The 27,833-nt window shown below is 37.0% G+C and overlaps 1 protein-coding gene across 1 annotated transcript; it reads right to left on the bottom strand.

The window, feature by feature from the left end:
- On the bottom strand, window positions 1-27,562 carry LOC126251339 (MOB kinase activator-like 4). Its single transcript, XM_049951698.1, has 5 exons — window positions 27,457-27,562; window positions 26,916-27,079; window positions 25,775-25,984; window positions 9,810-9,921; window positions 1-2,600 (listed from the first exon to the last, which is right to left on the bottom strand). The coding sequence occupies exons 1-5, from the start codon at window positions 27,514-27,516 to the stop codon at window positions 2,481-2,483; spliced, it is 666 nt and encodes a 221-aa protein (XP_049807655.1). The 5' UTR covers window positions 27,517-27,562; the 3' UTR covers window positions 1-2,480.
- Between the last annotated feature and the right edge of the window lie 271 nt (window positions 27,563-27,833).

Below are 27,833 nucleotides of genomic sequence, written 5' to 3' on the forward strand. Positions count from 1 at the left end.
TCACTATCAACACTGTGAAAGAATTTATTACATAAAATAAAAAAAATTAAAAACATTGTATAGAAAGAAAAGTCTGTACAGGTCCCTATTAAGTTACCACCTACACATCTCAGGCAGTGAACAAGTACAGGTCTTAGAATGTTCATGATAATGAAATCAGTATCACATTGTTTTACCAACTGAATTCAATATGTATTCATTAGTTATTCTTTACAGGGAAGTCAGTTGTACCAACAATTTTGTCTACACATGTACATTTGAATTGAAAAAATATGTTAACAGTTACTTATATAAACATACACATGTACAATAAAATTATATGCATGAAGGTTTTTGTGATAACATGGGATTTATAAAATTAGATGTGCCTGCTGCAAACATATGTTGGAATCAGTACTGAGAACTGTATAGAGATCAAAAAGAGTGTAAAATTTAAGAAACTAGATAAGTCACATAAATAAAGTTTTGCAAATATTTCTTATTCTTTTTGGTTGTTTTTCACCTTTGTAACTAGCTCATACAGAGCACCTAGAAACAAAAACTATTAAAATGAATATAAATAACTGACTTACATATCTGACAACTCTAGCTTATCACAGATGTGTGTGCTCGACTAATGTTCTGAGATGCCAATGCCACAAATATGAAGAACTCCAAAGCTACAATACACCAAATACTGATAAAGTGTACAGGTGTAAATGTTATTAAAACAGAAATTTTTAAAGAAACTGGTATTTACATTCAATATCAAATGTATATTTCAACTGTAGCTTTAATATTGTGCTGTACTGGATTTAACTAACAAAGTATACTTTTAAAGAAATGTGTTTGCACTATGAAATAACCTTTAATAAAATGACACATGGTCACATATGCTGAAAAAACCCTAATATGATGGTGAGTCATTAATTCTCCACATTTCTGTTACAGTCCTTTAGGTTCACAGCACTATTTTCTACATGCACATTTTAATATATGGCACTTCTCTCATTGCTGTCAAATTTCAAGAGCATCACTCAGTTTCCTTTGTGAATAAACATATCATCACTAATAATTTGAGCTGACTGTTAATACAAATAAATAACACACTTTCCCCCTTTCTTTCTCCTTCATGTTTTCACATGCATAGAGAACAAACCAACCTCAACAGTGGTCATTAACAAACTAACCAACAGAATGCAATTTACTTCTCATCGTATGTTTCAAATTATAAATAACAGACATATGAGGTGTATACTGCAACAGCTTACAGAGTGCAATCTTTAAGCTATCTATTATTTTTGGGACCACTATTCTGACCAATTCAGAATGAGTGAGTGAGTGAGTGAGTGAGTGAGTGAGTGAATGAATGAAAGAATGAGAGTGTGTAGAAAAATATAATCTACACAATCTCAAGAGCTATGGTAATTTGTTCATGTATGTCTGTTCTGTGGCATTCATAAATCCAAATACATAGTTCATAGTGAATCCCTTTAGTTATCCCCTATTAGCTCCATTTAAAAAATACCTACTGCTGGAGGTTATCAACATGTATGGATGAAGGGAGAATCCATGGTTTTTTTGGCATGAAATACCAGCATCTGGCTTGTTACACAAGCATGCTGGAAAGCAGGAAGAAAAATGAAAAACTCCTGGACTACACTTTTCTTTCAGTTGGTTTTACTAATTAAAGAAGTGGATGCAGATTATTACTGACTCACCCTCTGTACACAAGTATTTTCAGGCAATGACTAATAAAATCTTTGACGATAAACTGAAAGTAAAAGCAAATCACAGAACTTTGCAAAACTTTTAGCTTTTATGTGACTGACATGTATGATCTCATATCTATTATACCAACATGTATTAAATAAATAAATTTATCCTAAATTCTGATCAACGTATGTTCAATGAAGTGTCATAGCAGCAGCAAACGAAGAGTAAATATAAAATTGAATGAATGTGACTACAATGATATGACATTCTTCCCTATGAAATTATGACAGCACATGGTGAAAGTACCTGCATTAGTTCAATCCTGTTCTAACTGCTAGACAGGATAGGGAGAATTATTAATGAGTGGTGCACAGCACCAAAAAGGCATAATGGCCGGATATACTTGGTCCTGCCGCATGTATACAAAGTATAGTCACCAGCTCCTACCTGAAGCTATATTATAAATAGCTGAGTATTGCATAATGTTACCAGTTCATGGCAGTTGCCAGAAGATTCTGTAACACATTCTTCATGGGGTAGTAGTGAAACCTACGAAAGTCATCTGGGTTATATTCCAACGGATTGACAAGAATGCTTTCTCTTTAAATGCAAGAAGAATGGTCACCATATCTTTCAATTTTCCTAAGGAATGAGACACAAGAAATGTGTTCTGATCATACTTCATCAGTGTGGTACAATACAACACACTGCTCGGTCACCTAGGCCTCGTGCCATGAACCTTCATTCCATTTCTATAATTCACACCATCTCCATTATCTGCATTCCTAAGCATCCGTCTCTCCACTGCCTTCATCTTCAAGGATTGGAACAATGAGATTATCTTTTGACATGAGATTATATTTTGTAACAAATGCTGTAAATCGCCTACACAGGTACGTTTCATTCTGAAAACAGAAAAAAAGAGACAGAAATTTTATCTTCAATTTACATTACACTACATATAACATGTTGATTAAAGTATATGTGGATCACCAAGAAAGTTAATTTTACAGCAAAAATAATTCTGTACCTCTGAGCAACCAATAACCAAATCAGATCACTAAATAAATGTATCTGTAATTGTGATTCATTTTCCAAACAATTTGGTGTGCACTGGAAAATGTGATAAAATGTAAGAAACTTTTATAACAAGTTCCTGAAGCACGTTATCTGTTCTGGCACTAGAATCAACCACGTACGACATTTGAAAGTAAATTAAATGTGTTTTACGACAACACATCCTGACATGACTGACCAGTGCACAATGATACCAATTTTTCCAATCACTTTTAGGTAACAATGATCACGTGGTAGTTGTTACTAATGACACACAGCTGACATCATTGAGAAAGGTTGTTTTGCAGCTGACTAAAGTAGTCAAATCATATTCTCACTCCAGAATGAGATTTTCACTCTGCAGCGGAGTGTGCGCTGATATGAAACTTCCTGGCAGATTAAAACTGTGTGCCCGACCGAGACTCGAACTCGGGACCTTTGCCTTTCGCGGGCAAGTGCTCTACCAACTGAGCTACCGAAGCACGACTCACGCCCGGTACTCACAGCTTTACTTCTGCCAGTACCTCGTCTCCTACCTTCCAAACTTTACAGAAGCTCTCCTGCGAACCTTGCAGAACTAGCACTCCTGAAAGAAAGGATATTGCGGAGACATGGTTCGCAGGAGAGCTTCTGTAAAGTTTGGAAGGTAGGAGACGAGGTACTGGCAGAAGTAAAGCTGTGAGTACCGAGCGTGAGTCGTGCTTCGGTAGCTCAGTTGGTAGAGCACTTGCCCGCGAAAGGCAAAGGTCCCGAGTTCGAGTCTCGGTCGGGCACACAGTTTTAATCTGCCAGGAAGTTTCATATTCTCACTAACTACAAACACAGTCATTATCAAAACAGACGTTCACAATCGAGAAACTAAAGAAGGGGGGGAAGGTGAGAGATGCCATCTGAAAGGTACAAACACAATACTTAGTATCAGATACCAGTAATAAGGATGGCTGGATATATTATGGGATTTGGAGGAACGAAACTACTATGGTCATCAGCCTCTCCGTACTGGATATGTTGTAAATGAAACAGAAAAAAATCTTATTTTTAACCACAAGCAAAAGGGGGAATTTAAAAAGCATAGGACAGCCACAAGAGGGGTTGAGAATAAATTATTAAAATCTTTGGGAGTTAAAAGATAACAGTGTACGCCACACCCACTGTACCATGTCAAGAAGTTGCTTGTCCAATACAAGAACCATTACCAAACTTACATAAAAAATTAAGTCACATGGTAATATTAATATTAATCCCCCCCTCCTCCCCAAGTGACTAAAATGCAGTGGGAGATCACCCTTCACCAGCAGCCAACAGAACCATGGGAATAAAAGCTTCAGATGAAAGTCAAAATTTGTTTGATAAAATGTGGACCTGGTTTGCTGACACTTTATCATCAACTATAATTCCAGGGAGCAGCTCATCTTGTGGCAAAAAAGGTGGAAAACTACAAGATATTTGGGACGGGGGGAGGGGTGGGGGGAGGGGGGGTGATGTTCTCATTACGTAACTGAGCTTGAAGAAATTGTGCTGGAAGGAAGCAAACTGGGAATATTTCATCACAAGTTGAAATATATACAATTTGGCAAACAATTCAGGAATGCCTGACTAGCACATAGTACATCCAGCAGAAAGGGCAAATATTCAGAATGAAGTGTGGATGATTTCCGCAACAGAATTTCTCAATATGGTTTACATTAATCATAGTTTTGGCAGAATACATTATGTACATCAGTCCAATCTAGTAATAAGCCAGAATTTGAACATCCACAGTAAGAAAAGTTTAGTAAACTGCCCCATCCCCTACAAAAAAAAGGTCATATTCCACATGCTTATTTCAACATAAGAGTAAGAAACCCCATGTTCTGTGTTTCTCATGCCTGATTAAGTCAGCTTCAACTAAATCTTGTGCCACCTTAACTTCATTTAGGTGCATTTGAGGTTTTCTATGGAGAATGGCATTTTCTTCTTGTACAGAATGAGTCATATGTTCACTGCGTTTATTGCAAAATCTTTCTTCAAAGGCTCTCTCTGCCTGTTGAAGTTTGTGTAAAAGGTTTCTTGCAATATTCTTGGTCACGGCTCTCTTTAAAAATTATGTATGTTGCTGTTCAGGGTTTCTTTGTAATTGAATGAGAATAATGACACGTTTTGTATATTTGCTAACATGACCAATTACTGCCATTTCCCTTTGATTTGCGCAATACTGGACTGATAGCTAAACACATGTCAATCAAATGTATTGGACCACATAAAGAAGTCAGTCATTAGTCTGTCTATGGAAAATTCAAATGATGGTCTTGCACAATAAATTTCGAAAACAATGCACAATAGTCATTTCAGACAGCTGAATACTATCTATGCTGAGCTTGCACAAAGTTTGTCTGCTGTTACACAAAAAAATAATTGATCTACGCATGTTTCAAACCCTTGGCTGAGAAGTGGTGTGAATATTTCATTTCCTCTTCTTTTTTTCCCACAAAATTGTGAATGGCCAAAGCATAAAATGGCCCAATAATAATTACCTAACTATTATTACTTGACTTGATGACACTGAATGTAATATGACCACCTACTTTGAAGAATGTTCTTGAGAAATTAATATTCGTAATAAATTCTGACTACTCAAAATCATTAAGTGTTCTACTGGTATAAAGTTATCTTAACATCTGCTCAAAAAGTTAAAACTACATTTTATATAAAATGACTAACTCCATATCATACTGATCGCCCACATTTTGGTAATACAAGAAAAAATAAATGGAAAAAAGTGTTGACATACTTTATCTTCACGATCTAAGCCAGTGGTCTGTGGTATCACTATTTTTCGATTTATCATTTACCTCACTGACATCATTAGCTTCATTTGTAAGCCTTCTGCCATATCTTCCTTCTTGTCACTACTCCTATATTATGTCATTTTTTGAGCCATCCATGGCGTTGGATATGCAAGGATTCATTTAACTGAAGAGCCATTTGAGATTAAACTTCAAGCAGTATAGTTTCACTGCTCCAGAATGGATACTGAGGCTTTCTTTAACTTTCCCCCAGATTGAGGGTATGGTCTTTTAATGTAACAGCCTCAGATTTTATATTGGAGTATGCGATACACATCTTTCAGTATACTTCTCACCGGACTATCAAGAATTATGAAACTATGATTGTATTTATTCCTTTTACATTTTTAATCAATATTTGACATCATTTGGATTGACTGAAAGTTGTCCAAGTATTACACCTAAACATATCATTTTCATTAACAAAATTACAAACCTGGATTAATGATATAGCATATTTATCCATCTCTTCTCAATTAAAATTGCCACACTCAAAAGAATAGTAATTTAGTTACATCACAGTTAAAAGGTTTTGTTTGTATGAAAATGTTCTACAAACACAGTACATAAAACTCAAGAATGATAAGTAATGTATAACATAATGTACAGAGTAACTAACTGTATCGAAAAACCTAACTTCAAAGTTGAAACACTTATCATAATAACCATGTAATTTAACATAAACTTTCACAACTCAAAAGCAAATGTAAATCAATAACATTTTGGGAAATTTTGTATAAAAAAAATTGTATGAGAATGCAAATAATGTCAAATATTTCATTCTTTACTGTAAAAAATTACTGACAGTCAAGTTTTTGTGAAAATTTCTCATTATAAATTTGTAAAAGTATAAACTTTAACAATGTAATTTCATTGCAACAGAGTCTGCAGACCTGATGAACTTTTCGAAAGAAATAAGTTTTTCCACTCCCATTTTATTTTCATTTTGTTCACACAGTTCAGTGTTCCATTACAATAGTAAATGGCTTGGCTGTGTGCTACTGTTTATGCTGAGTCAAATGTGAGCTACAGTAAAAACAACTACAGACTGCCCTTGAAATTGCATGACTAGAACGTATGTAGTTAACAGGTTAAACATTTTGCTTGAGAATGGCTACATAACCAAAACAGCACAGTACGTAAAATAAAAATAAAACGGATATGAAAAACAGCTGATGCACGAAATTCATTTCTTAAAAAAAGTCTAGTGATGTACCTGACAAAATGTATTGCTACATTTTTACACAGGGGCCAGTGCAAGGGCAAGCTAGGTAGTGTTTGTGAAGTTACGAAGTGTTGGTATGAAATTACTGAGCAAATATGCAGATGATTATTGGGCTTGAAACAAAAAAAAATTATTAGTTAATGTGAACATGACTTTTGAAGTGATGAAAAATACAAGTTTACTGGCACTGCAAGTCAGCGTTTCATTTCGATAGTTCTGAAAATATGTCCTGGTTATTTCGAGAGAGGGGTTGGGGGAGACCTAGATGATAATTATATTTCACTACATACGTCAGTTTTTTTTTAAATCTGAATCAATATAATCCTCTTCTCTTTAACATATTTACTTTAGTTAAAGTATGACACTGTTGCAGTCATGTATGTGATTGTACCCACTAGACATTACGTTAAGAGTGTCCTTGAAGCCATTAACTGTTAAGCTGCAGGTAAGCCCTGAAGGGACTGTTCATAACAACATCTGTTTTTTGAAGCTGTTAGGTCATGCCACCAGGAATTATTATTTGGGCTGTGTATCCCTTGAAAGAATCCAATTTAATAGTGTATCAAAATAAAACAAAGTTTGGTCAATGTTATATATGGTGAGCCTTATTAACATTTAAAAAACCCCAAAGCAATATAAATGACGCTGAGCTAAGTAATTTAATATAAGACATATGGGACTGCAAATGTCTGGAAATACCCCACAAGCGTATGGCAAATATTGGATATGTGATGTTATCAGATGAGGTACCTCACCACACTTGCAGCAGTGGAGCTTGTCGCACCTGATCATTCCAACCAAAGTCAAGTTCCACATTGGTGTAGCATCAGGCCTAAGTGCATGACTTTAGCACATGTGCTTCAGGACTTGAATTTTGTATCTCACAGTTTGTTTTTTTTTTTTTTTTTTTTTTTTTTGCATTGCATTAGACTTAAGTTTTTAAAGTGATGTAAGATTTCTTATTGTCTGTATCAGTTTCATGGTCTCCTGTGGTTAATTGGTAAGTATAATAAAACAAAATTCTACCGTATAGCATCATAAGTCAGTAAGTATAAGTTTTCCAAATTGCACCGCTACCAGTAAATGACCTACATGTTCTTTACTATATAAGGCCTATAATCAAAAAAAGAGTGAAAAGGAAAGAACACACAATAGTATCAGCTTTTGCTTGGTTACAGTAAGGACAATAAATTTGTGAATTTTACATTTAAAGAAGGTGTTCAAAAAACACTAGACCAGTGAAGTGACGCATAGCACTGACCCATTCCAGCGAGGATAGGATCAATAGGGCAATCGCTTCATATGCAGCAAGGTACGTTATTTGGTGACAATCACATGTTCAACAGCTGTCATCCACTTTTGGGATATTCCGTGACAATTAACAAGAATCACCCTGTATGTGACAATGAAGTTGTTTTCCATCACACCACAGATAGTGTTCTTCACCGTAACATTAACCCTGTCCTCTTCATCATCATTGTCATGTACCAGCACATACCTGCTTCGATATTTATGTCACAAACAACTCAAAAAGTCATTCATCTCCAGTATCTTCATTTGAATAATTTCTCAAGTAATCAAAACTCATTACGTTTCTTTAGCAGGTAAAATATGCTGTTCCAACTCATAAAATATCTTGCTTTGGTACCATGAAAGGTAGGTGGGTAGAACTGTGGCTCTTTAAATTCTTCTCCATCTGATGCTGTGTATAGATCTTTGCTTCTGTAACAACAGTTTTTCTCCCTGCTGCACAACTGCTTTAGCCACTACTTCATCAATCACCATTAACTTAAAATTAATGTCAGACTGTCTATATTACCCAATTGTGAACCACACACTCTTAGAACCATATTTCTCAAAAGAGTCATGGCTGTGATTTGCATCTGTTATTGATCACTGTAATATACTGTTCTTTAAAAATCAAAGCAAACTGAATAACATCGTATGTTTTCCTCTCAGCTTTCTGCTGCTGAATTTGCACAAATCTGAACACAAGAGTTAAAAGTACACTTGGTCCATCGTATGTTGCTGTTGAGCATTAGCAGCCTTGGTGTCATCGCTGAACACCTTGTTTCATTTGTAGTTGTGTGTTTCAAATGTTCTGCATGAACATATTTATGCCAAATTAATTTGTCTCCTGTGGGAATATATAATCTTGTTTAGTATTTGTCAATCTGTAATGCCAGCTCAATTACAACTACATTTGGATCCATGCAAATAGCAGTTTGAGTGTGGCAGATGTTCATAAAAAGCAATGTATGCAGGATGCATTCCCATACTTGGTGGCACTATGAAGTTTGCTGTCTGCTTGCTGCTCGCCTTCAAATATTCATCCCAGTGTTTGCAGACCTACTGCATCAGTTCCCACACACACCCTTCTGAAATTGTCAAATTAAATCTGTATGCCATCTGAGCTACAATCTACAAATGTAAGATGACACTGTATTTTTTGGCCGACAAAACTAGGGGAAAAAGCCCATCTTATAGTCAAGCAAACACATACTTGGTGCAGAATGGCTACACATTCAAAATAATGTATCAATTCTTTTTTATGCAGAATAAAACTTCACTTAATGAATCTTGTTTTCATAGCACACATTTCTCAATTATTCTGAAATGGACATAAAATACAAGAAGATTACTCTAAAAGACAGGCAATTCCTTTTCAGTTCCTCTGATTCCTGAATCAGCATTTCTCTTTATGGGCCAAGAGCAGCGTTTCTCATGAACATGCACCGAGTACATCCTTAACTGTCACAGGGTAGTTTTGAAACTTTATAAATATTTTGCAGTACCTTATAGATCGTACACATAGGTAAAATTTTGCAAAGTTAAATGCTAGTGGAAAAAAGATCAAAACAGAATCTGACATTGCACGAGGAACATATTATTATTATTATTATTATTATTATTATGAGATAAATAAATTGTACCTGACAATCAGAACTGAACAAAACAAACACAGAATGTGATATACAAGTAATTAAGTTAAGTAGCTTATGACTTACCTCAAAGTCATCAAATATAGTTTTGTGATGAAAGTATGCATGTGAGAAAATCCTGTATACTCTTCGACATACGGAGCCAAGTTTTGCAACTGATGATTCCTTGATGCTTACCCTGAAGAAAATGAACAAAGACACAAACAGGATTAAAATTTATCTAAAAATTTTGATCACAAGCAAGAAATCGTGCTGAATATATATACTGTCATTAATCAGGGCTGACGTGTGTATTACACAAATACAGCATATTTCATCTAACAAAAAATAAATAAATAAATAAATAAAAGAAAAGAAAATACACATCTATACAACTCTGCTAATATGCAAATAGAAAATACCTTAGCCACAGCTGAAATATTTTTAAACACAAAATAAAGCAGTTTTCTTTTGACTACACTGATATCGTACACACAGGATGACAATTATTTAACCATAAGAAATAAAATAGTCATAACTTCTGAACAGTTTGCATTAGGACATTCAAACTGCAAGGTTGGCCGTGAGGCATGACGGGAATTAGTATGTGCATGTGTGCACGCCTTCTTGTTGTAGGACATTGCATGTGAAAATGTCACTGTACAGCGTGCCTGAGCTCGTGAAGGCCTACTATGCGAACAATAACAGCCCAACTCTGGCTCAAAGGAAGTTTTCAACTGAGTTCAAGAAGACAACGGTCCAAATGTTCTTTGCTAATAATCAAGAATTTGATTCACAAGTTTGAGAGAACGAGTAGTGTTCACGATGAAAATGTTGGCAATGTCGGTCACGCAAAAAGAGTGAAAAGACCTGAAAACATTGAGAAGACGCATGCTGCGTTTCGAAACAGACCCAGGAAATAGATCAGACGAGCTGCACACCAGGTGGCAATCAACTGGGAGACACTGTGACAAATTGTTGAAGACCTGCATCTATTGCCATTCAAAATTCAAATTCATCAGCCATTAAGTCCCAGGGCCATGGAACAGCAGCTGTGTGTCACCAACCATATTGTCGACAGAATTGACGAACAGGACTTTGGTGTGAATATGGTTTTATTTAGCAACGAAGAACGCCTTCATTTGGATGGGTTCATCAATAAGCAAGATTGGCACATTTGGGGACTGAGAATCCGCAATTCATTATTGATATGTCTCTTCACCTTCAACAGGTGACTGTGTGGTGTGCAGTGTCCAGTCACAGAATAATCGGTGCAATATTCCTTGATGGCATGGTGATTACCAACTGTACATGAAGTTTTTGGAAGATGGTTTCATTCCCGTTATTCAAAGTGACCCTTATTTTGACAAGATGTGGTTCATGCAAGACAATGCTCGACCCCATCAATGCAGGAGAGTGATGTTCTGGGGAAGCACTTTGGGGACCACATTCTGGCTCTGTGGTATCCAGAGGCGACTGGCATGGGACTCCATTGGCCACCAGTCTCCAGATCTGAACACATGCAACTCCTTTTTGTGAGGCTATATTGAAGATAAGGTGTACAGCAATAACCCCAAAATGATTGCTGAGCTGAAAACAGCCATTCAGGAAGTCATCAATAGAATTCATGCTCCGACACTTCAGCGGATCATGCAGAATTTCGCTATTCAAGTGCACAACATCATCGCCAATGATGGCAGCCATACTGAACATTTCATAACCTAAATCTGAATATCTGTAGTGACATTTACATGATGAATAAAGAGTGTGTAAGCCCTAGTTTGTAAATAATTTATGTTTTTTTCCAGTGTTTTTCCCCTGTCAAAACCAGGGTTGAAATTACGATTCGTGCAGAAAGAGGACTTGTCAAGGAGACAAGTCTCTATACTGTACAAAAGAACGTGAGGTGTGATGGCAGCACCGTAGCAGTTTGCAGTAATCAGCTGTGAGATTTCAAAATTCCTTCGGTGATGGAACTGTCAGATGAGTCCAAAGAAGATTTACAAGAATTTAGAAGGAAGAAATGACACCCCGAACTGTGGAAGAGGAACATGATTAAACAAAAGAAAGTCGAGGGTCTGGAGCATATCTCAACTGGAAAGAAAAAAATTGTTCCTAGGAGGGAAACAGGCGCAGATTGCAGGTAAATAGTCATACAATGTTCATTGTTTGAATTCTCTGTACATAATGTAATATTCTGTAGCAGAGGCAAACTGTGTAGAAACACTGTACTAAAATGTGAATATAAATTACTTTCATGGACGCAAAGTTTCAATTTATGTTTTAGTTGCAATACAGGAAATCGGTAAAAAAACATGTTATTCGCTGAGTATATAGGTTAATAATACGTTAGTATCTATTTACAGAGGAACTATTGTTGACAGAATTCAACAAGATGCCCAACAAGGTTGGACAGTGCGGGTACTTGAGTGCTCATTCTTCCCTTCATTCCAAAAGCAGGGAGACCATGCTCGAATTCCATTACCAATTGTGGAAGGCTATCAAACTATTATTATATGGTAACTGACATGACAACTGTATTATTATTTTATTAACCATTTTGTTCCCGAATTATGTACAACTTTGATCCAAGTTTTGTAAAAAGGCATATATTTAATAGGGTTACAGTATTATGATTATGTAGGTTTTTGTTTTATGATACTAATTCACTAGTATCTGCAGGTTAAAGTTGGCTTCAAATAAACTATAGTATGCAAGAAAGCTTTTATTGCACTCCATGGCATAACAAAACACCGAGTCACGGAGGTTATTTCAAGAATCATTACAACGATGGCTTTGGTCGTCCTCGAGTGGATGTCTATTGGTGAATTTGAAAAGCTTACATGTACAATTGAAGGAGAGAACACCCCTGCTATCAAGATTGCATCGCAAAATGAGTTGAAACTCCATAAGCTTTGGGCATGTCAGTTCTATGATAACACGGCACGTTGTGAAAAACTTGTACAAGGAGAAGAGGTGGGAAAATCAGAAATGATCACATTCGATTTCATGCAGATCGTGCCTGTTCCACACATTATATTCTATTTGTGGCAGCCATGGGTACTTATATTTGGTATTCATAGATTTTCTGATAACAAAGCTTTCATTTATATGTTTGATGAAGCAACTGCTAAGAAGGGTCCTAATGCAGTGGTTTCTCTCCTTACAGATTTCACAACTAAGCATGTGGCCTCTAGTGCGAAAACTTACACATTTTCAGATTCCAGTACAAAACAGAATAGGAATTGCACAATGGTTCAATTTCGGTACAGTTTAGTTCCTAGTGGTAGATTTTCCAACGTTTTCCACATGGTCCCAACCCGTGGGCATTCCTACAATGCTTCTGATAGGGACTTTACAAGTCTGGAACTAAGGAAAAGGAAACAGGACACAGTGTATACTCCCCACCAACGGTTCACAGTACCACAGAAAGCAAGGAAACACATGAGTATTGAACTATGGACATGAAATGCATTTCTTGACTATCAGAAACAGCTAGATTCATTTTTTAATAAGTCTGTAACTGTGAAAGGAGAAAAATGGACTGTTACATGTTAAAAACTATTTGGGTACACTGACCAGCCAAAATGCGTCTCTGTTTCACCCAATAGCAGTGGAATGGTGAAATATGATTTTCGTCTGGTTAAGGCTGGGACAGTCCCTCATTTCCATAATGTGTCAAGAACATACGTGGACATCATTCTAATGAAAGCTGAGAAACTGAAGGCTATTGCACGCATGATTGATGTTATCTCTTTGCAGCTTCATGAGTATTTTGATAGCTTTCTAAGCCAATGCAACATTAATGAGCTGACTAGTGGAGACGACGCCAATGAATGTGGCCAAGTGATGTTTGGGACAGAGACCAATAGTGACATATTTAGGAGTATATATCTCTGTCGATATAAAAAGGGGTTGTTTAATAAGTAAAACATGTGGAATTAACTCTCCCATGTTACATGTGTATGACCATGTTGAAATTATTAATATTTTGCTTGTAGATGTGGTATTTTGTTTCGTTATATAATATTTCAGTACAGTGACTTGTTTAAATCAGAAAGGGGATATGTCAGCCATTTTCTATTACCTTTTTCTATTAGTTGCCTTCATCCTATGATTACAGATTGTTGGTATAACATTGCATTCTTCCTCACAAGTCTGTGGGACTAACTATAATGTTTGGGAATAACAGTATTCAGAATTATACACTTTTTTCAATATATCTCAGAATATCAATTGAGTGACATATCTCCTTTTTGATCTCAACACTTGAAGTGTCACCCTGTACATGTATCAGTAAGTGGGCAGTATGTAGCTATAAATTGTGCATCTCAATCTCTATACCTCACCTCAACTAACCTTTCACACACAAAGCATACAAAGGGTATCAGTTATCCGTTTTCCTTTGAATGAATAGTAACACCGATAACAATCTCTTAAAATAACCGGTATGAATTTGGAACATTAAGAAGCACAAAGACAAACTTTATTTTAAAAGAAACTGCATTGTGTTTTAGTGGCAGACGAGCAGTTTCTCACTAGGAATAAAAACCTCATATAGCTATAAATCAAAACAACTGTGATCTATACGGATTTCATTTTTATACATCAATGAGCAATACATAACTGATAAATTTCTCTCTTATCTCAACAGACATATTTCATTTGAGAGTAGCATAAACTTCCAAGTAGTCCATCTTGTCCACTACAACAGAAAAATCCAAACTTTAAATGCATTATTACTCCACAATTTCCTGTCAAATATGTTGTTGTTGTGGTCTTCAGTCCTGAGACTGGTTTCATGCAGCTCTCCATGCTACCCTATCCTGTGCAAGCTTCTTCATCTCCCAGTACTTACTGCAACCTACATCCTTCTGAATCTGCTTAGTGTATTCATCTCTTGGTCTCCCTCTACGATTTTTACCCTCCACGCTGCCCTCCAATGCTAAATTTGTGATCCCTCGATGTCTCAGGACATGTCCTACCAACCGATCCCTTCTTCTACTCAAGTTGTGCCACAAACTTCTCTTCTCCCCAATCCTATTCAATACCTCCTCATTAGTTACGTGATCTACCCACTTTATCTTCAGCATTCTTCTGTAGCACTGCCAAATATATGACATTAATAATGTCGTTTCTACAGAGAAAAATTCAGTTATTTATGTGTGTCATATATTTCTGGCAAACATATGAAACACATAAATAACTGAATTTATCTCTGTAGAAACGACATTATTAATGGGAGGCGAGGCAAAGCAAAGTTTCATTTCATAAGACAATGTTATTTTGGCAGTTAACAAATGTCACAACACATGATACAGGTTCATGTTATTAATTTATTAGTGATATGTGGATGATTCTCAATAATTTAAGGTAAACATAACAACAGTATCTGTAATATGCCAAAAAGTATGTATATTGCTAAATGGCTAACATGGCCACCCGGTCCCATTTGCAAGTTGCTATCTAGTGGCTTCCATGACAAAAATTCCATTTTAACTGCTGACTGAACTTAAGAATTTAAAGTGCTGTCATAATCTACTCTTTAAGAGGTCTAATCTTACGTTAAATGTTGAACACAGTAAGTCAAGTATTACAATTACAAACTGTGTATATGTCTTGAGGCATCACAACTCATGATACGCAAATTACCCAGACTATGTTCATTCAGTATTTGAGAATGAGAGGACTTGGTGATTTCCTAAAAACTTTACACACAGTTATAAACTTATCTGAAATTTTTTCTTGCCAACATCTCCCACAAAATAATTTTTGGTGTTTGTGTACTAAAACTTCATCAGGAATGATGTTTTGATTTATTACTTCTTTACTACTAACTCTTTTTGCAACACTTTTGCAGACAGTACCCAAATATTCCAGTGAACGTACCTGAAAAATTATATCATCATACTACACACAATCCAATAAATATAGTATGTTTAATCGTGAGTAACAGAGTGGTTGTAACTATGATTATTTAATCCTCCTGAACATTGTTAGTGAGCAGTCAAAATAGCAACATCTGAATCTGCTTCTGTTTTATACTTGGTAGCTCCGTTCTTTAAACAACTCAATGGTTTCCTGGTGTGAGGTGAGCAAGTCAAGAGTGACACCACTTTATATTAATTGTGTATAACTGTTGTAAAAATGAAATTTTCTACATCACAACTTATTATGAAGAAATGCACTCTATTAGGTATGTACTATACGGTCGTACTATTTAAGTTAACCTTAAAACAAATAATAGATGTGAAGTGAATTAAATCTATCTGTACACATATAAAGTAAAATTATAAATATTCGAATTCAAGCATTAATGGGTTGATCTTGGCTTCAGACCAGTCTAGGGAATCTTTCATTTCACAATTTACATCTTTATTCTAATTTTCTGTTTCTCATACAGTCAAAGGAATATGACCATTCCCCCTCCCCGCACTCCCACTGCCCTCTTGCAAGAATGAAGAACCCTTATTTGAGTTGTTCTCTTAATGTAATTTTGTTCAATTTCTCTTTCCAGACAAAAGGAGTTCTCATTTCTATACTACTACTACTATCTCTTAACTTCAGCCATCTTATGTCTGCCTCTAAAGAGATATTGCATGGAGTTAAGCAGCCCCTAGACGGCCACTATTACTGCATGCCTCCGTGATGATGATCATGTTACTATCAAATTGTTATGGCTTTCTTTCACGGCCACTTGTTGATAAACTGCCTGTTTGCTTCTACCTTGTTTTCTTCAGCCGACACTTGTTTGGTGATTTTTCTGACGTTTCACCAAGATGAGTGAATGGCATTGCCAAAGCTTCACCCTCCACTGCCAGCATTGTGGGATGTCAGGGCAGATACGCACAAAAAAATTAAGTGAAGAATGTACCGAACAACTTGTCGCTCAGAAAATACCAGGAAAGGCTACACATTACATAGAGAGAGAGAGAGAGAGAGAGAGAGAGAGAGAGAGAGAGAGAGAGAGAGAGAGAGAGGTATTTCCATAACTGTCTCAAATACTTAGGGTGAAACAGCACTTGTAAATTTCAAGTCTTTGAAAGAATTTCACGTAGCAAGGTACTGTAGCATAATAGGTAAGCAATGACCTGGTGGAACTGTCTCTCTCATTATAGTATTTTGATCACAGGGATCGGGGTGCCCATGGAAATTTATCGAGAATGCAAGGGTTAAGAATAAAAGTTGCCATTTTTTATATAAATGAGTTGGTTAGTTTCAATTTGTGTCATGCCACAATAACTAAATTTTGTAGGTGATGCAAAAGAGCCCCGAGACTTGATCACTGTCCACTCATTACTTTGTTACATAAAATCAACCAGGGTGTATACGCGGACAAGGGAAAAAAAAAAGTCCAGATCTTCAGGTTAAAAACACACTTCCTCCAGGGTGAAAACACACTTTTTCCGTGTTAAGTGACAGTATATTTTCCCTCGGAACTGCAAAATCCTTTTAATGACTATGGTTTTATACACGGGCGTAGAATTTCCCGGCACTTTGAAAAAAGAAAATTAGGGAAAAAAAAGACACATTTTGGAAATATCTTTGATGTGCAGCAACATGTATGCTGTGTATTTTCATGTTATGAAAGTATACATTGGAATTCCACCAAACACCACATGTTACTTTCCCAATCATTGAAATCGAGATTGCGATGCGCTTTTGTAAGCCAGTCGTAGCTCATGTCACGTGATCTCGCCAGCCGATGACAGTGGATATTCAGAGAATAGGACATGCAATGTAGTCAGCTAACAGCAGTATCACTGTTAAGTAGCACGAACACACAAACAGGGAAAGTTAATAGTTTAAATTAATGTACATAGTGTTGTTACAAGAAAAGCAAAGCTTTCACATATAACATTGGTCTCTAAGGTTAATAAGTTGCAAGAGAAGCTCAGCTTTCTCATATAATGTTGATCTTTTTTGCGTGTGTTAAACTTTAAGATATATCACACAAACGTGCCAGTAAAATTTTTAATAATGACATAAATGTCTGATCTTCAGCATTCAAAATTCTTCTAAATGGCTCGTTTTCGAAGAGTTGATTTTTAAATGATAGTCAAGTGCTCTTTGATTTAAGAAATACATGGTACTTTCTCGCACATAGCTCACCTTACATAAAACGATATTTACTTCGAAAGTAACACTTTTCAAACCACCATTCACAATATTTTCCCATGACTTGTTGGAAATAGGTTCGTTTCAGCAGTTGCTGGAGAGTGCAGATAACAGGTGACACCGTCCTTGCGCAGCTACCATGAATTAGGAAGCCCATATGTACATATGTGTAGAACATTTAAAGATCATACATTATGTCATAAAAGAAACAAGACACCAGATTTACCTTAAATAAAAGGATATTTACTTCGAAAGTAACACTTTTCAAACCACCATTCACAACATTTTCCCGTGGCTTGTTAGAAATAGGTTCGTTTCAGCAGTTGCCGGAGAGTGCAGATAACAGGTGACACTGCGCTTGCGCAGCTACCATGAATTAGGAAGCCCATATGTACATATGTGTAGAACATTTAAAGATCATACATTATGTCATAAAAGAAACAAGACACCAGAGGATACAGCAAGAGCATCAGAATTTCGTGAACCATAATAAAATGTGCACACTTAAAGCGCATACTTAAAGTGCACATTTGTATGTTCAGATTCCCAATGAAGTAGACCTTGACCTGATATTAAGCTATTCTGTGTGGTTTTCGGGATGTAAATTTTCTCGGAGCACCAGTACTGTATTATATCACGTTTGGTTCTTTTTTGTGGCATAATGCCATATGTGCTCGAAGATGAAAACACGCACTTTAAATGCAGCAAACAGTTGAAACTAGCCAGTACTGTGGAATTAAACATTTCGTTTCAAATACATTGACTGCCTCTGCGGAAGAGGTTAATAAAAGTCAAATTTAGACAAAAATAACTTAATTGTTCTGCAAGGCGATTAATACTCGACTGTCAGAAAGGTGGAAATTAAAAAAAAAAAAATCTGAAACTAGTAACATATTTTAGCCTTCCATAATTACGTGAATCTATTTTAATTCACTTGATATCTCCCAGCCACAGATATCCATTTTGTTTTCATTTGATGTGAAATTAAACGAAGATATTTGCGAACCGCATCAATAATAAAAAAAAAAAAAAAAAATCGAATTTTCAAAAATATGTTCAACTTGTAGTGCATATCTTTCTGAAAAGTCTGAAACATAAAACATACGTGTTCGAGGAAATGTATGACATGTTATCTGGTCTTAAGTGTGTCAAAGTGTAGTGACACGCCTCTTCATACAGCATTCTTCTATAGCACGTCCCTGTATTTCGCTCTGTGGAACTGAAACATGTATACTTTGTAATGGATGCCATCAAATCAACACAGGACAGTGAAAATTGAAATGTCCTGTGGTGCCTATCCTGTTCCCGGCCCGTTTAACAGCCTGCCCCTCTTTTTTTTAATTAAAAAATCTCGCAATTAATAGCCAATGGGATTCTTTGTAATAGGGAGAACAAGAACTCTTCAGAAAATTTGCACTCTTTATTGTCTATTAGCTAATAACTTGCTGTTTTGTGTCACATAAAATTAAATATAGGATACATAAAACCAATAAAGACAAGAGACAACCAAAAAAGTACACATTCCTTCAATCCTTAGCTTCTAGTATTTTTTTCTCTCTGACCTTGCTACAGCTTTACACGGCATGCTTTCCTTTCAGCAAAAGAATCTATTACCCCATCAATGTTCGTCAAACGTTTTGCTACATGAAATATCGAAATATTGTTATCTAATACTGAAAAGCTGTTAATACAAAAAATACCGAAGACTGGTGTGGTTTCTCGATCTGATTACGTCTATTTTGTCACTGTCTGCTAGTAAAACAAAATAGGCCTTGCTAATATTGAAGCAATTTTGTAACACACACCAAATAAATGAGAATGTTTTGGCACAAATGGTCATTTTTATAAGACGACAGAATATAATTCATGAAGTACCAATATCAAATGCCTAGAAGGCCTACTACAAGCAAAAAGCTTTGTGCTAGGAAATAGTTTCACATTTCATTCACACTCACCAGTTTCTCAAGCAAGAGATCGAGAAGTAGTATTACGAAATTTTTATATAAATTTGGAATCTTATTATTCTTCCATAATATGTGTGATGTCCCCATTTCTTCTTCTTCTTCTTCTTCTTCTTCTTCTTCTTCTTCTTCTTCCTCATTCTAACCAACAATCTTGTCATCAAGAATTCTGTAACTATTCCTGCCATTGTCAAAATTTGTTTGCCGATTAACTTCACAAACTCTGCCAGAATAACAGGTTTAGTTATCCGCGATTATTCTCCTGTTAGGCGTTGTTACATGTTTGTACAACACGTTTTCTGCATTACTTCCAGAATAGAACTTGAGTGGCTGCTAGCCAGTGACTTCACAACTGGTCCTTGCTAGTGTAGCAATCTGGCCAAAAATTTTCTGTCAAAATTTCATTTTCTTGGATACACCGAGAAGATAATATGTAATCTCTCTCGCCTGTTATTCCTGTTACTAGTTTATTTCCATTCTGGTAGTCTGAATCCATGGACTTTCGCTAGTAATTATAACAACGCTGAACATCTGCAAACCCAATCAACCACATAATCACACAGCGATTGGCGTTCATCCATTCGGTTTTACTCCACTCAGCTCGTATAACCCCGTCCCCTTTTGTCTGCGGAAAGTTTATTTCTAGATGGGACGAGGATTCTCCTGACAGAGACATCATGTACACTATGCACATATTCAAAAATCAACTTATGATTCATTCAGAAATCAAAATGTGTTCAAAAACCTACAGGGATGCATTTCAAAATCATATGAATAATCGATAGACTAATGTGTGCTGGATGCTAGGCGCTATGTGAAACAAGTTTCTTTCCCAGAAGAATATGAATTTGGCGCCCCCTTTTCCTGGTAGCATCTAGCTGCAATTGCTTACACAGCTAACAGCCACATTTCTGTAGCCAGAAGCGGGAGAATCTGCTACTCAAACGCGACTCAACTGCGCATGTGCCCGCTCGTAACTACTAAAACGCATCTAATGTAAACAGTTGTGACTTCACACTCATCGGTGGCAATTTGTTGTTATGAAGCATTGCATAGTCTTCCTAAAGCCTTTGACACATTTTGCTGTTGGTAGACGCTTGCATGAGCACTGTGTGTCGTCGTCGTATATGGCACATTTGCTTTGCAATTTAAGGTATTTTTTTTCCCCCTCTTGTTTATGTTTAATTGTTGAAATATTATTCTGCAGTACGGAGATACAGTAATATTCTTTGGTAGAGTATCGGTTCTTACCAGTCAAAATTACAAACATTTAACTGAAAACTAAAACAATGATAAATTCCTGGGTTTATCCTGCTTTTCTCCCGGATGAAAAACTTCCTGGATCTCCTGGCTGTCCCGGGTTGTATACACCCTGCCAACATACAATTACACAGCAACTGCAAAAGCCCTAGTATTGTCTCAGTTTGATCAACCATGTAGCACTACATTTGGCTAAATGATAGGTTTTGGGAACTCATGGAAATTACTTCCACCAGTGTATGAGAACTCTGTAAGAAATCCAATGGCAGAAGGTGGGGGATGCCTGTGTGTGAGGACAACCATTTCCAGCAGTATATAAAAATGTTGGACTACCAACACAAAAATATTATAATCTTTATCCATTTAACCTCAATGCTTTGAACAACTCTACACTCTTTGAACCAATTTTTCATCCACCGTTTCTTCTTCTTCTTTTTTTTTTTTTTTCCCCCAGCTTGCAACAAAGTAGAGGAATTATCACAGCATCAGCTTCTTTATCATCTACCATCCGAAACACAATATTATTGGGTAGTCTACAGACCTTCAACAATATTGCAAATTATTAGTGTGCAATATTACTGAAGGTTTGGGGGGAATTGGAAATGTCGTGTGGCTAGGGCCTCCCGTCGGGTAGACCGTTTGCCTGGTGCAAGTCTTTTGAGTTGACACCACATCACCGACTTGCGTGTCGATGGGGATGAAATGACTATGGTAAGGACAACACAACACCCAGTACCTGAGCGGAGAAAATCTCCGACTCAGCCAGGAATCGAACCTGGGCTGTTAGGTATGACATTCTGTCTCACTGACAACTCAGCTACCAGGAGCAGACTTTAAGGACTATTAAGCTTCTCCTGCCTCTTAAATTTGATTTAGTTGTTTTCTCCATGTCCATGTTACATGTATTGCAGTTCATAAATGAGTAATTTCCCTCTGTGTTAAAATACAGCAGCACCCTTTACTGTTAGATGATTTTGATTGCAATTGCCAATTTTAATGGCTATGAATTTGACCTTTAATGCCAACAGAATGTTACTGAAGGTTGCGGCCAGACAACCTCTCAGCACCAGCAGAGGGTACATTTCCTGAGAAGCTGAAATATGCTACTATCATACCTCTTCACAACAAAAGTATTAAGACAGATAGTGATAATTACTTGCCAGAACAGCATACCAGACAGCTGCGGCTGGCTGGTCACTGGACTAAAAAGGACGAGCCAGCCACTTTGTAATACACTAAAATCTCCAACCTAAAGGTTCCAGCAGAGGTCCAGACACTTAATGAAACTTTAAAACCTTCAACACATTGGTCTCGTCATCAGCTAAAAGAGAAGGCAGACTCCCACCTAAATTCAATTCTGTCCTCCCACAATAAAATAACAAATGCACTCTGTTAATATGCAGCATATACTGATTTGCACATCACAGGTATTACAGACTGAGGGTGCCCTCACACCACATAAAATTCCAGGTGTTAGGGGACAGCGACCAATCTGGAGGCAGGTCTCAGGGTCACCTCATCCTCCCTGATTGACTGGCATGAGGAATGCCATAGCTAGATAGTGGGCTTCATCAACTGCAGCTTATAGTCTGTCAATGCCAGTCAGTCCTCCTCCCACAACTGCATTGAACTCCAACTCTCCAGAGAAGTGACAGCTTGGAGGAGAATGGCACACTGTGTCATGCAATTCTCTCTGCAAGTGTTCTTGATGGCTTGTTTATTTCCCCATTGCTTTCCCACCACTATAGAACGTACAGTGGGGCACTCATTTACTGGTGTCTACACATGTTGCGACAATTGTATGGTACTCAGATTATTGAAGCAGATGGAGAAAGTTTTTGTCCTGAAGATGCCTCATCTGCTCCAATGAATTCAGTTTGTTTTATTTCAGGACACAAAACAACTGAGATCAACACGCCCATATCATAACCTTACAACACTAATACGAAAAAGGAGTTAAAAGCGACTACACATTAAGCCCAACTGATGAAAGGAAAGAGCTGAGAACAAGGACTTTCTCTCTGAGAGAAGTCAACAAAATACGCCGTAGAGACAACGGATGTCCTGAACTTAAGATTAAATGTCCTTTGCCATATTGTTATAATGGAAAAAAGGTAAGACACATCATTCACTGAAACAATCGATAGTTCATATGGCAAATGGACATTAGAACGTAAGTGGTTAAAAAAAGGGCATTTGGGCAGGAAACGGTGAACTGTTGACAGCGGGGGACCGCCACTTAATAAATGGCGATGGCTAAAATGACAGTGCCCAATATGCAACCTAGCTAAAATGATCTCCTCACGGCAAGAGGGCTGAGAGGAGGTTGGTCAAGCCACAGGGAGAGGTTTGATTCCAGTGCCTTCAAGATCACATGGAACTCTGCAGAAAACACACTGTAGCCATGGAGAAAGTGAATCCTGATGACAAAGTCGGGGAATATGCCTGAAAAGCTAGTGCGATCCCCTCACTTGGAGCCAGCAGTGTAAACAACTCTAAAACTATGATGCTATCTAAAACGTTGAAAAATAAAGATCAAAACATAAAATATGTAGTGCAATTATTCTTAAAATTCATCAAGCCTGTAGTAATTCTGGACCTATTTAGGAGCCAAGATGGAGATCAGCTCCAGCCTTGGTATGAAACATTAAAACCAGCCACACCAACCTCTAAGGGCAATGCTTCGTATGAGTCCCACACAGGGCCATGTCACTCAGTGTCAAGTATGAAATAGCCTTTCCACCAGAGGCTGAGCAATGCTATGGTGTGCAGGTGTCTATGTTATGGATAGTGTCTTGTTTTACAGGCCCGTCACATCATGAGGAGTTGTCACCTGACACGAAGTGGTGGCTCACTAGCCTCAGTCCAAAGGTTTGATATGGGGCAGGTTCTAAAGGCCCTGCAGCCAACCGAAGTCCTTCAGGGTGCACCACATCCTATATTTTTAAATAAGAGTTGTGCAGACTGATACACCATGCACCTATAATCATGCTGAGATCGCATGAGCAGGTAAATTTGGTCAGCTCGCCATGAATCATAACTTAGACCAAGCTTGGAACAAGAATGCTACCAAAACATCTTGCAGCATTTGCCATTTGAATGAAGCAAAGAAATATGTTCACCTAACACAACAACACTTTTTTCTTGTAATATCCATATTATGTGACTTCCTGTGGGAAAAAAAGAGAATGATTTAAAAATTCTAGAGCTTGGAGACTTTTACTTAATTCTTTTTTTTTTTTTTTTTTTTTTTTTTTTTGACAATCATTCCACTCCCTTAACTAGTATACTGCAAGCGAATATGCATGTAGGACTAGTCAGCCGACCGATATATTTTAGAAATACAGGTTTTAGTACCTAAAACACATCACAAAAACCCTAAAAACTAAGTATCAGTTGCCAAAATGGCTGTGGGTGTACTATCCACATAATTTTTCTTTACCTCTCTGCTTTCTAGCTCCTGATGGGTATTAGTCTGATTCCAGTGACTGAGCATAATATCAATGCTGTTAACAAAAAACTGGTTACATAAGCACCGTAGCAACCACAACAGCACTCATGACTCTCTTTCTATATTCATATTTTTGTGTGAACTGTGTTAACTCTATGGCAGATTACACCACGATGAGTGTATATAAATTTAAAAAGATGCTTGCAGCTTCAGTAAAATAAAATAAAAAGTAAGCGTTTATCTGTTCCGTTAGTCTGTTTTAAATTTTACATGTGCTCCACAAAAAGATAATGTGTGCCCCATTTATCTTTTCAACAAAACTACATTAGCGAGGAGGAGCTTACCCCCTTCGCACGGCACCGCTCCCCTCGATATTCACAAGGCTGGCTGCCGGTTCCTCTCTCCGCTCCCCGCACCCCCCTCTGGAAGCGGTAAAGAAAAAGTATGCGGATAGTAATGGCAGTATTATCAACACTGTAACAGTTGCGAAGTAGAAAAATCAGTTTAACATTTGAGTGCACTGATCAAACTCTGCAGTGGCAAGAGAAATGCCAAAGCATATGAGAAATTGTTGATGAATAGCTCAGACGCTTACTTCAAGGAAGCAGAACATCCCTCCAGTAAAACTGGAAGGCCATAATCAAGCAAGAATGCCTGAAACTTTCACATCTCATTTGGCATCAACATCTTTCCTACACATTAGACAAGTTAACTAGCGACAGAATCTTCCATCTGACAAGTGAATACCTTATCCACCATACACAGTTTTGTGGAACAGCTGATACAGTGTGATGAGTGGCTCATTTACTGTCTTCACCAAAATGCACTGTTCCACTACCTTTGTTACTAAATTTTCTACGTTATTTCTACCTAAGTACAACAGACCTCCCTATGCCACAAAAGAAGAAGGAAAAATGCTGTCTTGATTACACATCACAGAACAATCAGAAATGAAATACATTTTAACATTTTCTTAAAAACAACTGAAGGGATGCAAGCCAGGTATACAGTTATAAAAACTTATTCTGCACCAAAAGTTGTTTTTATCTACTACAAGATAAAAGCCTTTTCAGCCTTCTTATCTGGTTTCACCCAAAATATTTTTTTATTTTACAGCCTTCCTCCCCCCCCCTTCCAGGACAGCAACAATAATACTGAAGTTGCTGTGCAAATTAACATATTTCATAAATGTGTTAATTTTGGAACCACTTAGAAAGAAAGAAAATAAAACAAACCAAATAATAACAGACAACATACTGCACCTGCTAGGAAAATACTTGTTACTGTTTAGCAAACAAGCTGCTCCATCTAGCGTATGCCTCGTGTAATCAATTGCTGGGCATTCCTTTGGAGTTTTGTGTGCAGCACATAGAAAAATCCACTGTTCCGTAGCTGTCATCTGCGTACATGTTTCTGGATGGCATTCAGTCTGAAGACGAACTGCCAAACCATTTAGCTCCATACAGAACTGCCTGTAACATTACGTAAGAGTAAGTTCACACACACACACACACACACACACACACACACACACACACACACACAGAGAGAGAGAGAGAGAGAGAGAGAGAGAGAGACTCAATCAGACCAAAAACCTTCCATTTACTTTAGTTAATAGTTGTAATGGAAAAGTGTAAAGATGCACGTGTGTGTGAAGTTACTGCAGCACATGCACTGACTACTGACATTTAATACTATAATTATCCAGTTCCTCAACGTGTCTATATTTTTAGATTAATTGTGTTACTTAGGCATAACAATAAGAAATGAGATACTTCATGTGGCAAAAAAATTATCCGAATAATTTGTTTTATAATTCCAAGAGTAGTGCACTATATCTACCTTATCTTTATCTCCAACCTAACAACTTGTACCGCTAGATCCAGTATTGTGCAGTTACAAATGTCATTTATTTACTGGAGGTGACATCTCAATCCAACTGACAAAACTGCATACTTAACTAAACTGACATACAAAAGTTCACGATTGTTTGTGACATATTATGCATGAACCGGCCACATATGTTGAGAATGTGTAACAAGTTAATTCATATTATTAACTCACTTTTGAAAGTTAAACAAGACACACTAAGAAATCAAAAAGGACTCTCAGCAATTTGAGAGCTTAAAAACAAACATCATTCAGCTAGTTGTACTGTAATTAAAAACATAAATATTAATATAGTCTCTCTGCATAAAATGATACAGCACCCACATAACACAATTGGAAGCATGAACAACTTAGGCGCAACAGACCTATGAAAATTACTCTTTCCAACTAACTAAGATGTATTTAGTTTTTAATGCAAGATTCTTTCGTCTGTCAACTAATTACGGTACTGACAACACTACTATTACGACACGAACATGCGCAGTGAGAAGAAAAAGTTGAGACAAATAATACCTTAAGTGTTCGTATTTCCAAACGCCTTCATCCTGCGATTCTGGCCGGGTGAGAATAAGATCAATATTTGCTGGGTCTCTTCGTATCTGTTGCTGAATGTATTGCTGTACAGCAAGTGTGCTATCCATTTCTTCGAATGGTTCATCTGGCCAACGACTGAAATCCTACAGACAGAGTATACGATATAGTATGTCAGCTGTTACAATTTATAAAAAGGCATATGTTAATGTTCAGATCAACGCAGCTGCATAAATTGAAATGTACTTTAGTTTCCTGGCGTCTGACTTTAACTTGCCACTTTGGATAATTTTATTTACAATATACTGCAAGCTTTGATTTCACAGTACTGTAAATGAGCACAGTAACTGCTTAAATATGAACATTTCGCATGGAAACTTCACATTGACAGGAACGTAGTCGCTCATTCCCAGGTACACGAATTACGAAGAAAAACTGACAGGAACCATACACTTTAAGATCGCTTTCGTTCACCAATGTGTGAATAATAACAATGAAACGACACACACAAAACTTTTCGCACCTTCGCTTTTGTCCCAGGCCTATTTCTTCTTAAAATAGTGGATCCATCAGCCATCTTCATGGTTGCCAAACTCGCTACTACGGGTCTACTGTCACCTAGCGGCGAACATTTGAAGTGCAAGCAGAGCAGAACAAAAACGTAACGCAATGAAAAGGAAAACACCGGACTCAGTTGTGTACGAAGTTTCCGCAACAAAGCCTTTCTAATCTGCGCGATTCACTGTAATGTAAAGAACATTTTCCTTTTTCGGAAAGGTGATATGATTGATGAGTACCTATAGATTCTCATAAGAGAAAGAGATGTGTTCGCCATCGATTCTGTGGCACTTTTCGTATGGTACAAGAAATATGCAAAATGAGCCAACATTGAAAATAAAA

The sequence above is a fragment of the Schistocerca nitens genome, chromosome 4 (assembly GCF_023898315.1).
Source record: "Schistocerca nitens isolate TAMUIC-IGC-003100 chromosome 4, iqSchNite1.1, whole genome shotgun sequence".
NCBI classification, from domain to species: domain Eukaryota; kingdom Metazoa; phylum Arthropoda; class Insecta; order Orthoptera; family Acrididae; genus Schistocerca; species Schistocerca nitens.